At 43.7% G+C, this 12,457-nt stretch overlaps 1 protein-coding gene across 1 annotated transcript in view; it reads left to right on the top strand.

Annotated features, from left to right (window-relative positions):
* ZFAT (zinc finger and AT-hook domain containing) overlaps positions 1 to 12,457 on the top strand; it is a 399,551-nt gene that overhangs the window by 152,597 nt on the left and 234,497 nt on the right. Inside the window, 1 exon segment of the mRNA XM_077493855.1 lies at positions 3,217 to 3,304. Within this exon segment, the coding sequence (XP_077349981.1) occupies positions 3,217 to 3,304 (88 nt within the window).

Genomic DNA, 12,457 nt, shown 5'->3' with positions numbered 1-12,457 from the left:
TGTGGCCACTGGTGGGCACTGATTGCTGCCACTGGTGGGCACTGATTGCTGCCACTGGTGGGAACTGATTGCTGCCACTGGTGGGAACTGATTGCTGCCACTGGTGGGGACTGATTGCTGCCACTGGTGGGAACTGATTGCTGCCACTGGTGGGCACTGATTGCTGCCACTGGTGGGCACTGATTGCTGCCACTGTTGGGCACTGATTGCTGCCACTGTTGGGCACTGATTGCTGCCACTGGTGGGCACTGATTGCTGCCACTGGTGGGCACTGATTGCTGCCACTGGTGGGCACTGATAGCAGGCAATGATTTGTGACACTGTTTTGCAATATTGTAATCAGGGCACTGATGATCAGTGCCCTGATTACTTTCCTAGATGCCCCCTTGCGTTGAGATGCCGTTGATCGGCTCTCTTGGCCACACACTCTTGTCAGTCTGAGGTGAGGAGAGCCGATTACCATCACTTGCTTGTTTACACGTGACCGGCTGTGATTGGACGCAGCTGATCACATGGTTAAAGAGCCGCGGACGTGGCTCTTTCCACAGATTGGGGTTGCGCCATGTCCTTGCCACACGGCACGGCCGTTCTGGGACACCGTCATATGACATCTTCCCAGAACAAGAGCCGCACCGGGGTGGGAAGCAGTTAACCACCTCAGTACCAACACCCTTTTTTTTTTTTTAAACAGTTTTCAGTGTTGTGATCGTTTTGACTGACAATGACTCAAGAAGAGGAGATGTGGACAAAGTGGTTGACCGTGGTGCATAAGGGCCTACGCAATACTTCCCTCATTGAAGCAAAGTGTTACCGTGCTGGTACCTTGTCCCAACGAGGCTGGCGAAACTATACCCTGGTACCTCGCCCCTTTGTTTTCGGTGATGCGGGCAGGAGGTATATATATATATATATATATATATATATATATATATATCACATCTGGTGGTCCTGTCTGACGGTCCGACATTTCTGGATTAGAATGTTCAGTTGTGTCTATTCAGTGACAGGACAGAATAGACCCAGAGGTGCCAAAACAGAGCTGTTTGCTGACCTGTTGGAGGAGATCTCCAGACATCTTCGAACTCTTGTGTTTATCTTTCTAGCAGAGAAAAATAACTATAGCGCGAGCATGGAATGTGCCCGGGATCAATGTCACGTTGGAGAAACATAAAATATCCTGAATTACAGTCAACGAAAAACTGATATCCATAAAGATAAACAAGCTAAGTTTAAAAAAATATGAAACCCCTGGATTATGCACCTACAAGCCCCCTAGATGCTGGGTCACCTTCAGGATGGAGGCCCCGGCCAAGGGCACCAACTTCGCCTTTCTCTATTTTTTCTACTTACTTTTTGTTTATTATCATATTATGGTTTCTGTTTTGAGCTAATGATTCTTTGTCATTTTGCTGATGGGGGGACCATGAAGCTTCCTTAACCCTCATACTTCCTCTGGAGTGAGGTCTAGGGATAGGAGTCATTGGGTTTACTTTCAGACAATGATGTACCCCTTTCTCTCCATGTACTTGGCAGTGAGTGACCTATGGTTTATTAAAATGTTATTTCGCAATTATTTCATTTTTTTGATATTACATTAATACCTCGGATTGCGAATAACACAGTTTACAAGCGTTTCACAATACGAACTGTAATTTTTAAAAAATCCTGACTTTATTTTCGAGCGTTGTCTTGCAAGACGAAGCAGGATTCAAGCCAATGGAGTGTGCAGTACCGCATTTGGCCACAGGTGCGGGGGTGCTGGTGGCACTCCGTTCCCGAGTGTCCCTGAGCCTCTCCGAGGGGCTCAGTGTGGTCTCAGAGTGTCTCCGGCAGCCCCCCCCCACACTCACACACCTCTGGCCACATGTGCTACTGCATACAATAGCAATCACTGTGGAACAAATTATCTGAGTTTCCATTGCCTTCTATGGGGAAACCCACTTTGCTATACGAGTGCTTTGGATTACAAGCATTCTTCTGGAATGAATTATGCTCATAATCCAATGTACCACTGTACTTTTGTAACCAGTTGCTGATACTTCTGGACATATGGTTGCTTATTAGGCAGAACCTTTGGACACAGCTGATCACAGATTGGGGTAAAGGGACAATCACAGCAGCCCATTACCAGGTGATCAGTTGTGTCCAATCCCAGCTGGTCACATATAAACACACTTGCCAGTTAGTGGCATTCCTTTCCTCACACGCTGTCTCTGTGTGAGGAAAGGAGAGCTGATAAGCAGCAAGTTGACCGGGCACAGTGAGTACATCATTTACACTGATTAACAGTGCATCCCCATTAGTGCCACTTCATCAGTGCCCATTAGTGCAGCCTAATGGGTGCCCATTAGTGCAGCCTCATCAGTGCCCATTAGTGCAGCCTCATCAGTGCCCATTAGCGCAGCCTCATCAGTGCCCGTTAGCGCAGCCTCATCAGTGCCCGTTAGCGCAGCCTCATCAGCGCACCTCAGTGAAGAAGAAAATTACTTATTTGCAAAATTTCATTACCGAAACTAAGAAAAACTTTCTATTCAAATTTTTATTTTATTTTTTCCTGTTCCTTTAGTAAAAATAAAATAAAAAATAACACGATGGTGATTAAATACCACCAAAAGAAAGCTATATCTGTCTCAAAAAAATGATAAAAATCTCATTTGGATACAGGGCTGCATGACCATCCAATTGTCATTTAAAGTGTGACAGCCTTGAAAACTGAAAATTTGCCTGGGCAGGAAGGGGGGTAAGTGTGCCCAGTATTGAACTGGTTAAAAAATAAAATGCAAAGCTTTACAATCACTTTAAGTGACCAAATTTTATCCACACTGGATGGGGCCCACAGATGCAAATCTTTTGGTAGTTTATTTTAGATCTAGGTATTTAGCTGTCTGCCTGGAGTTCAGCTATAAAGCTACTAGATTTGAAGGTTGCTCATATACAATTGCTTGCAGTTTTATATCGCTGTACAGCGCTTGATAGTCTTGAACGTCACGCTGTCATTCTGCTTGGCTCTGGGTGAATTTTTTATTTTATTTTTTATGTCTGGATAAAAATGATCCAGTTTTTGTCGACAGAAAACTCAGCGCTGCAGTAAAACACTCTGCTTCATCAATCACAATTTTGGCTAGTCAATACATTGCCTCTTCTGGCTCATAAGTCACAATTATTCTGTAATGTTATCGATTGTTTGCATCTCTCTCTCTCTCTCTCTGTCTGCAGGATAAAAAGACCTACTCCTGCCCTGCCTGTGAAAAGTCCTTCTCAGACGACCGCCTTATAAAATCCCATATAAAGGCCAACCATCCTGGTAAGTCGAATGGAGAAAATAACTGCGCTTACCCAAAAAATATATAAAACAAAAGATAGTGAGCAGCTACACAAGAATGTGACAAAAAATTCTAAAGGATGTGGGTAAAAGTGTAGCGCTAAATAAAGCAGTGAAATATGTATAAATCACTAAAAAAACAGATAATGAAACAAATGTGAAATGGTGTTATAAAACCAATGTTAGCCCTTGTACACACGGTCGGACATTCCGACGGAACATGTCTGATCGGATCGTGTTGTCGGATAAATACGACTGTGTGTGGGCTCCATTGGACTGTTTCTGTCGGAATATCAAAGTTTTAGAGCTGGGCTATAAAACTTTCCGACAACATAATCCGATCGGACTTTGTATGATTGTGTGTAGAGAATTCCGATCGGACAAAGTGCCACGCATGCTCAGATCAAATTCCTAGACCAAAGCTATTGGCTACTAGCCTGAACGTAGTCCCGTCGTAATGAAATAACGTTGTCACGTTACATACGATCGGATTTTCCGGCAACTTTGTCCGACCGTGTGTATGCAACACAAGTTTCGGACAAAATCCGTATGTCCGACCGTGTGTACAAGGGCTTAAAGTCCACCACATTCAATACAACATTCAAGACCCTCTGCCTCACCCACAAATGCATGCATGGAGACGCTCCTCAATACCTATTAGAGAAAATAAAACACTACACGCCCAACCGCAGTCTTCGATCCTCTAACCAAAACCTCCTCCTCGTTCCCAAATCTCGGTACAAATCAAAGGGGGAACGGAGATTCACTGTCCAAGGACCACGGCTATGGAACGCTCTACCAACCAACATCCGCTTGGAAGAAACCACCAGGTCTTCAGGAAAAAAACTTAAGACCTTCCTCTTCTAGAAGCTTGACAACAAAGCTCCGCATCAGCGCCTTGATGCGATTCAGTTCACTTTGTGCGCTATACAAATTATTCATTCATTGATTCCACCAATAAAACTAAAATGAAGAAAGTGTCCATCATGGAGGCAGAAGAATCTCTCACAGTAACGATGTCACAAAAGCAATGTGAACCATCACGTGGAGATTTCTTTCAAGCGAATAATATGACTTGAATACGCTTACCGGAACGGTTGGACCCGACTGTCAGCGACAACAGGTCATTCGAGCAAAAATTATCCCAATGAGCAGATAGACCCAAAGCATCACAGGAATCCTGGAGGGGTGTGGATATGCTTCGCTGGTCTCTCGATGGTGTCAAGGGCGGGGGAACCACTGGACCTCTCATAGTCAGCCAAATCTTGGTCTCCAGTTATGAGGATGGATCAAGTAACAAGAGATGTCAGCAAGGCATCCAAAGGGGATGAGTGGATAAAATATAGGGTTACCCTCTAAGGGGATAACCCGAAACCAATAACGGAACCCAAAGAAAGGCTTTCATCCATAAAACATGGAAAAAAACAATGGGGCTCCAATAGTGCAGGTCAAAAATGGTAGGTTTTAATTTAAATAAAAACCGACATACATGTATAAAAGTGGTCACAGTTCAAATAAAAGCAATATGGGGAATGGTGTACCTGGCCCAATGCATTTCGTCCAATAAGGACTTCTACTGGGGCATGATGCCCCACTGATATTTCACTGCTTTGATTATTTAGCGCTACACCTTTTACCCACATCCTGGTAAGTCAGAATTGATAGAAAATAAATTGCATATGGCACATAAAGAAGTTAGATTGTATTCATAAGATAGAAAATGATCCAGTCATCTAATATTTTGCTCTAGACCAGGGGTCTCCAAATGTACTAAACAAAGGGCCTGTTTACTGTCCTTCAGAACTGAGCGGGTCAGACTGTGGCCTTCGGGAATAGAAAATGTCCCAGCATCAGTTGGCATAAACAATACCTCCTCTTTGGTGTCATTGGGAGGAATTGTGCCCCATCATTGGCCCCCATTGTTGTTGTCATTCGGAGGAATTGTGCACTGTCATTGGGCCCCATTGTTGGTGTTATTGGGAGAAATCGTGCCCCATTGTTGGTGTCAGTGAATGAAATCGTGCCCCACGGGCCAGATAAAAGCAAGTGAAGGGCCACATCTGGCCCCCACGCCGCAGTTTGGAGATCACTGCTCTAGACACTCCTAGTGCTGCTTTTCCTAAACCTACAGTAAGATATTGACTTAAAAATGTGGTGATTGTTACAGCTGAATTCCAGGTATGGCAACTTTTACATCATTTTATTAGTTCAGCTTGGAGCAATGTAAGTATATACCGTACCTGTGGAATCCCTTGGAAGCTGGAAATTGCTGTAGCAGGCACCCCTACTCCAGTGATCTCCACTAGATTCCAGGTCCTGTAACGAGTGCCTGCCATGTTGCATTACGAACACAGGAGGTCCCTCGCTTGGCATGGTCCCCACTCAGGCAGCACTTGGCATTTTCTCAATGCAAAGTATTTTCTGATTGGACGAAGTGGAAAGGTTTATTACATCACATCCACCTTCTCCACTCAGAGAATACTTTGCATTCATTGAGAAATTGAAAAGTGTTCTCTGACTGGCTCCTGTGCCAAGTAGGTGACCTGTGTTTGGTACAAGGAGTGCGGAGAATAGGGTGCTCTGGATAACAAGGAGACTTTGACAAACAGTACATGACTGGCTATTGAAATGTGATTAATGCAGCACTTCAGAAGAGGGAAGCACACTCTGTAGGAGAAACAAAGCAAAGAAGAAGGCGCATCTAAGTGCAGTAATAAAATATTTTAAGGACAAGGACAGGTTAAAAACACTTACAAGTTGGAAGTGAAAAACGGGCATATCACTGAAGCCATAACATCCAGCGGGATGCCTTCTGGGAGTAAAGACAGCTGCAGGTGGAAGTTCCAGCCGACCAGCAGTGGGAAACACTGTGTTTCTGATCCAAGATGGAGAACTGTGCTGTCAGGACCAGAATGGAATGGAAGCAACCAGACGTGAAGCCAGAGTGGGCTGGACATGTTTTAATGCATGCCCAGTCGCATGCCCAGTCGCTCCTTCAAACCAATGAAGAAAAGTTGAAGAAAGTTTGTGGTTGCCTGGATTCCATACTGGTCCTGACAGCAAGGCCATCCATCTTGGATAAGAGATGCAGTGTTTCCCACCGCTGGTCGGCTGGAACTTCCATTTGCAGCTGTCTTTACTCCCAGGAGGCATCCCACTGGACGTTATGGATTCATTGATATGCCTGTTTTTTAATTCCATCTTGTAAGTGATCTTGTAAGAACTATGCTTGTCATTAAAGTGTTTTGTTACTGCATTCTCTGACCTATGTCCGGTAAGAAGCAATGCAGCCGCTCCACACAGGACCCAGAGGCTAGCAGAAATCACCATAGTAATGGTGTTTACTACAGAGATTTCCAGCTTCAATGTTTGTTCCACAGGTATGGCTCATACATACTTGGTTCAAGTCCAAGCTGGACCAACGTAAGTATGTAAAGATTGCTATACCCTATCTTGAAGAAACGCCGGCACTTCGGTAGAATCCAAATACAGATAACCTTCATTAAAAGCCACGAAGAGGGCAACGTGTTTCAGCCATTATGCCTCCACCCAAAAGGGAAAGCTCTGCTTGTTTGTACCATCCCCCCCCCCCTCCACTGCCACATTTGCCACTTTTTTGGGGGGGGGGGGGCGGGCACCTGGTTTTGACAGATACCTGCTCCCAAGTCTGGCTCAGATTGCCGTGGCAAACTAAGCTGGCAGTCCCCCCCCCCCCCCCCCCCGCAGTCTTCTGGGACACATCACAGGTCCTAGAAGACAGACCGTTCACAAGGTGCAGCGTGACTCTTGCATGTGCAATAGGTAACTTCCTGCACAGAAGGCTTCACTTCCTGTTTCCCTTAGTAGAAATGCCGGCATCTGCACCCGAAGCCGATTGAAGAATCAGCTCGAGTGAGGACATTGCTGGATCCCTGGACAGTAAGTGTCCTTATATTAAGTCAGTAGCTACAGTATTTGAGAGGACAGGGAGGAGGTGTATCCTCATTGATTAATCTTTAGTGCAGCTGGGCCTGGACTTCCTCACAGCGCCACAAGCGCAGCAGTAGGAAGAGGACAGGGCAGCTGAAGATTTCTACTCCAGCAGCCTACACCGTGTCTACATTGTGAGATATACTTTATAACAAGCAAGTAATGTAACTAAAAGCTTGTAAGGAACTTTTTATTTTATAACTAAACTTTAGCTTTAAGATTTTTAACATGGGCAACACTGGAGGGAGCCTGAAGCAGCATCCTCCCCAGGAAAGGTAAATATTTCATACTTTCCGTTTCCATTCATTTATGTAAGCCAGAGAGACTGTGAACACAGCTGTGTTTACATCTGAAGACAGATCCATTGTCAATTGTCAATTCTACATCAGACAGATTTTTATTTTTTTTCTTAGTGTTGTTTCAAGTTTTAAACAGAGCTAATGAGAGAAAATCCCACAACAAGGTGCCTAGTTTTTTGTTAATTTAGGACAGATGCCGGCAACATACACTCATCCTTTTAAGGAATAGAGAGAATATGAGCTGCCAGTTGAGGTGACATAATTACTTATGACACTTGCCTGAAACTGACTGATGATTTCCAGTAGACGTAACCAAGGGGGAGAAAGATGACTGTAATATTGAGATAACCCCGACATCGGGCTCTAATCTCCCTGCAGGGGACACAGATGGGATTTTTTAGGACAGAATATCTGCATAACCATGCATTATCTACCATTTAAAGCACCCAAAGAAATGTAAAATACATACTTTTACTGAATTTATATTTCTTGCAAAATTACTAAATGTATTTTTAAACTTCGCTATTTGCAATCCCCAGTAATCACGCTCTGCTTTAAATTTTCATCAAGCCCCACACACTGGCTGAAACTCCAGGCTGGCTTCTATGTGGAAGTCCCTTAAATAGCTACTATAAGAAAGGCCAAGTCAGGAAGAAGTGACACAATGTAGGATGTGTGGTCTTTGGGGCTTGTTAGAGCTCAGATGTTGGTTAAGCATTGACATGCAGGGATTCCCTCACTTTAACGAGATTTCCTCTCACTTCCTGTTTTGGCAAAGGAACAGGAGGTGAAGGGACATCTTTCAAATGGGACACAGATGTAAAAAAATAAAATAAAATGAAAGCACGTTTGGCTGTACTTCTCCTGTGGATCACAGGAGTGCAGTTCGTTTTGTACTTGTTTGACCCGTTTTCAGTAGATTGCGGGTTGACATCAGAGAGCCGATCTAGGCTCTGGTAAGATCGCGACCATGTGTTCGGGATCCGGCATCTGGCTCAGCCTCTCAGTGAGCTGCTGAGAGCCTGTGTTGGCTGCTCCTGCCCCCTCCACATCTCAGTGCTCCAGTGAGCGGAGGTGGGGCAGAGTAGAGAGCCGGTGGCTGACAATCACCAGCTCTCTGCTGACGGAGCTGTGAGAACTGAGCGATCGGCAGTGTTTGATTGTTTGGTCCTCAGTATTAGAAAAGGGCAGGGGACCGATGCTGCATCCAGCTAGGTAAGTATGATTAAAAAAACAAAACAAATCCCATACTTCTCTTTTAGGAGTTGGGTTGAAGTTTACTGTTAGGCGTTGGGTTAAGGTTTAGTGTTGGATGTTGGGTTGAGGTGCATTGTTGAGTTGAGGTTTAGTATTGGGTTGAGTTTTAGTATTGAGGGTTAGTTTGAAGTTTAGGGTTGGGGATTAGTTTAACGTTTAATGTTGGGGTATAGGATGAGGTTTAATGTTGGGGGTTAAGTTGAGGTTTAGCATTTGTTTTTTGTTGCTGTTTAGTATTAGAGGTTAGTTGAGGTTTAGTGTTGGAAGTGTGGTGTGAGGTTGAGGGTTAGGATTTAGGCTGAGTTTAATGGTTGGGTTGAGGTTAATGTTGGGGGTTAAGTTGAGGTATAATGTTAGGGTTAAGGTTTAGGGATAGGTTGAGATTTGATGCCAGGGTTTAGGCTGCACGTAGCATGGAATTATGTTGTCCATTAGTGTTGGAGCTTATCCTCCTTGGAGACCACTTTAGCTCTGTCTGTGTCCCTGGGCCTACTTTATTACAGCCATGCATGACTTGAGGGTGCAGATTGTTCAGCTTATCTCTGACTGAGTAGCAGTTTTCTGCTATTACTTCAACATTGAAAGGAACTGTTGTGGCCCTTATTATTGTGGTGCACCATACCTGGCCCTGGGCCCTACAGGGATTCAAAAGTCTCCAAAACATTCCCTTCACACCTTCTTGGTTGTTGTCTTTATATGAAATTGGACGCATCCTGATTTCCATGCCTCCTAAATGCTTGTTGGCACTGCATCCTTTGTCACGAAATGGTCTGTTTCGTCTTTGGGATCCGGTCTTTTCTCACTTTAACAAGGTGCTTAGTATTCCTGTTGAGGATGTCCCTTCATTTAAGAACAGCACTGGTAAGAGACTGAAAGCTTTTTCTAGGGCCATGTTCTCTTTGGCAGGTCTAGTCCTGTCATACGTCATCGCGTTCAAAGCGAACGGACTTTAGTAGGTTCATGTTTGGGCAAGTCCGTCGTAACTCCATCAATAGACCTTTTGGACCTTTTCTGCCGGAAAGATGGTCGTGTGTACGTGGCATTAGAAGTAGGATTGTAAGTCCTTTATGATGAAGTGTCCCTTTCACTTCACTATGCCTTAAACTTCCATGCCAAGATCTCTCAAGCTTGTCTCTCCTTCCTACAAGACCTGGCATTTGATGGCTGCCAAATCCACTGCTCCCCTCAAGATGGAGGTGCAACCCTGCTTTCCAGGGTGGTGGGGCATGACTTTTGTGGATGCTTGAAAGTCTTGCATTCTCAATGCTTCGGTGAAAGAGATGTGCTTAATTTACAACAAGCTCAAGTTTAGCTTCCTTTTGCCACCTTCACTTTTCTTACCTCCAATGTTCAGTGTTTCCTCACCAGCTGGCTGATCTATATTGTGTGCTTTCTGGACTCTTGGGCCAAGGGGATCATTGCTGCAAAACACTTTCACGGGTTTTACTCTAAACTGTTCACTGTTCCCAAAGGGGGCATTCATTTTATTCTGCAATTCAATGCCTTAAACACTTACATTACTGTCCATTATGACATCCATTATTATCTCTCTGTATCTTCAGAGCTTTCTGGCATCTGAGGACATAAGGATGCTAACTCAACTGTAACCATTTTGAAGGCTCATCACCACTTCTTGTGTCTTTTAAACCCCATACACACTATCAGATTTTCTGCTGATTTTTTCCTTCAGATTTACCAAAAATATATAATATGAGGTCAAACCTTAGGAGTTTCAATTTGTATGCAATCAGGCAGGCCCTTGCACTACACGGTTTTGGTAAATCTGAAGGAAAAAATCAGCAGAAAATTTGATAGTGTGTATGGGGCTTTAGTGTGGCTCCTGCACTATTGGTTTGTTACCCTCCTATTTAGCTTTTCTTGGAAACCTCGGATGTTCATAAATGTTTAGGCTGCAGCGTTGGCCCTCAAGGTGTTCCAATTGTGGGCTACCTGGATGACCTATTCTTGGGGGAACCGTTGACGGGGGCTATGGAGGACATTGTGTCCCTGACTGTCCAGATGTTGCAGAGGTTCTGGTGGATCCTGAACCTTCGGATGTAATCGTTGACTTCGAACCATTGCTGGGAATATCTGAGGCTGGTCCTGGACACTGTCCGGGATAGGGGTTTCCTAACTCAGGAGAAACTTCAAACTCTCCAGTCTCCATTTTGTGCACTCCAGTCCATCCATAGCCATCTAACTCTGCATATCTGATGATGATTATCTTCAAGGTAGTTTTGAAAGCCCAGTTCCATTCAAGTAATATGCAACATGACCATCTGTCATTGTAGGACAAATTAGTCCTGTCTCTAGACGGATCGATTTGTTTGACACCAAGAACCAGGCGTTCCCTGACCTGGTGGATTTGGAATCTAACATTAAAGAAGTCATTCCTTCCCATCTTTTGGAAAATCCTGACCATTGACATCAGCTTGATGCTGGGTAGGAGAGGGGGAAATCTTGGGTACTCTGTATGTGCAGGAAACCACCTTCTCTGTGAAATCTAATCTCCTGATCAACATCCTCATCATCCAGACATGCTAGTAGGAGGTGTTGTTAACCTGGGCTGACCTATATTCTCTTTATTTGCCAGTGTTCAATCCTCCTCTAGGTGGAGGTATTACCCAAAAGTGTCCCTCAGTTGACTCTAAAAAAAGGCTTTTGTAGTGGGTACAGAAATCCTATTTTTTTGGGTTTGAAGAATGTTCTCTGAAATATGGCACGTGCTGCAGGTACAAAGTATATGCAAGTGACAAAAATTCACTCATGCACAATCTTTTGCTGCTGAAAACTCAAGTGATAAGACATTCCGCACTTATATTTCCTCCCAAAACTACAGATTTTTGAAGGTTAAGAGCATTGTACTGATTGGAAAAGGCATTTCATTATTTTGGCTGAAGTTGTAGCATTGCTGTATAAAATATATAAAATATCAGCATTCCATCAGAACAATGCAATAACAGTTTTTTGCCATCGAGTAATGAGTATTGCACATAATTATTTCATAAGCTAAATTTCAATCAATCTGAAAATAATTTTGGCATAATACTCCTTATAATTACCTTTCTGTTTATATTGTTTCTATTATTGTTTATTGTATGCAGTAATTAAATTACTTCTATTGTTTGTCTATTGTCATTATTTTCCTCTTAAAATAGTAATTTGCTTTGTCCTTGATAATGCAATTTAATTAATTGTACAACGACTTTGGCTTCTTTGCAGAGGATCTGACTGAAAGGAATCTTTTCCGTATTCAAAGTTCTGTTTTTTGTACTTTTATTAGAATAGATTTGAACTCTAAAGCGCCTGCCATACATGTTTTGACATTTGGCTGCTTCAGCATGGACCGACCGAGACTCGATCCATATATGGGAAGTCTGATTGTACCCAAGCTTATCCATTGATCGATTTGGGTACAACCAGCCTGTTTGATTTTTTTTCTTTCGATTACTGCTAGCGTCTACTGCCGCCCTATTGGCCAGAAAGACTCTCCGCGCCCCCTTTGCTGGCAGACCATAATAGAGTTGCAGGAGGCATTCCATCATCTGGTGCAAGGAAAGAAAATTGAGTCATCTCTGGGCTGCTTAAACACATATAAAAATAATGCAGT

Source organism: Lithobates pipiens, unplaced genomic scaffold, assembly GCF_037356315.1.
Source record: "Lithobates pipiens isolate NorthernLeopardFrog02 unplaced genomic scaffold, aLitPip1_a1.2 Scaffold_19, whole genome shotgun sequence".
NCBI classification, from domain to species: Eukaryota; Metazoa; Chordata; class Amphibia; order Anura; family Ranidae; genus Lithobates; species Lithobates pipiens.
The sequence above is the reverse complement of the archived record's forward strand: the minus strand, read 5'-3'. Positions and strand labels throughout refer to the sequence as shown.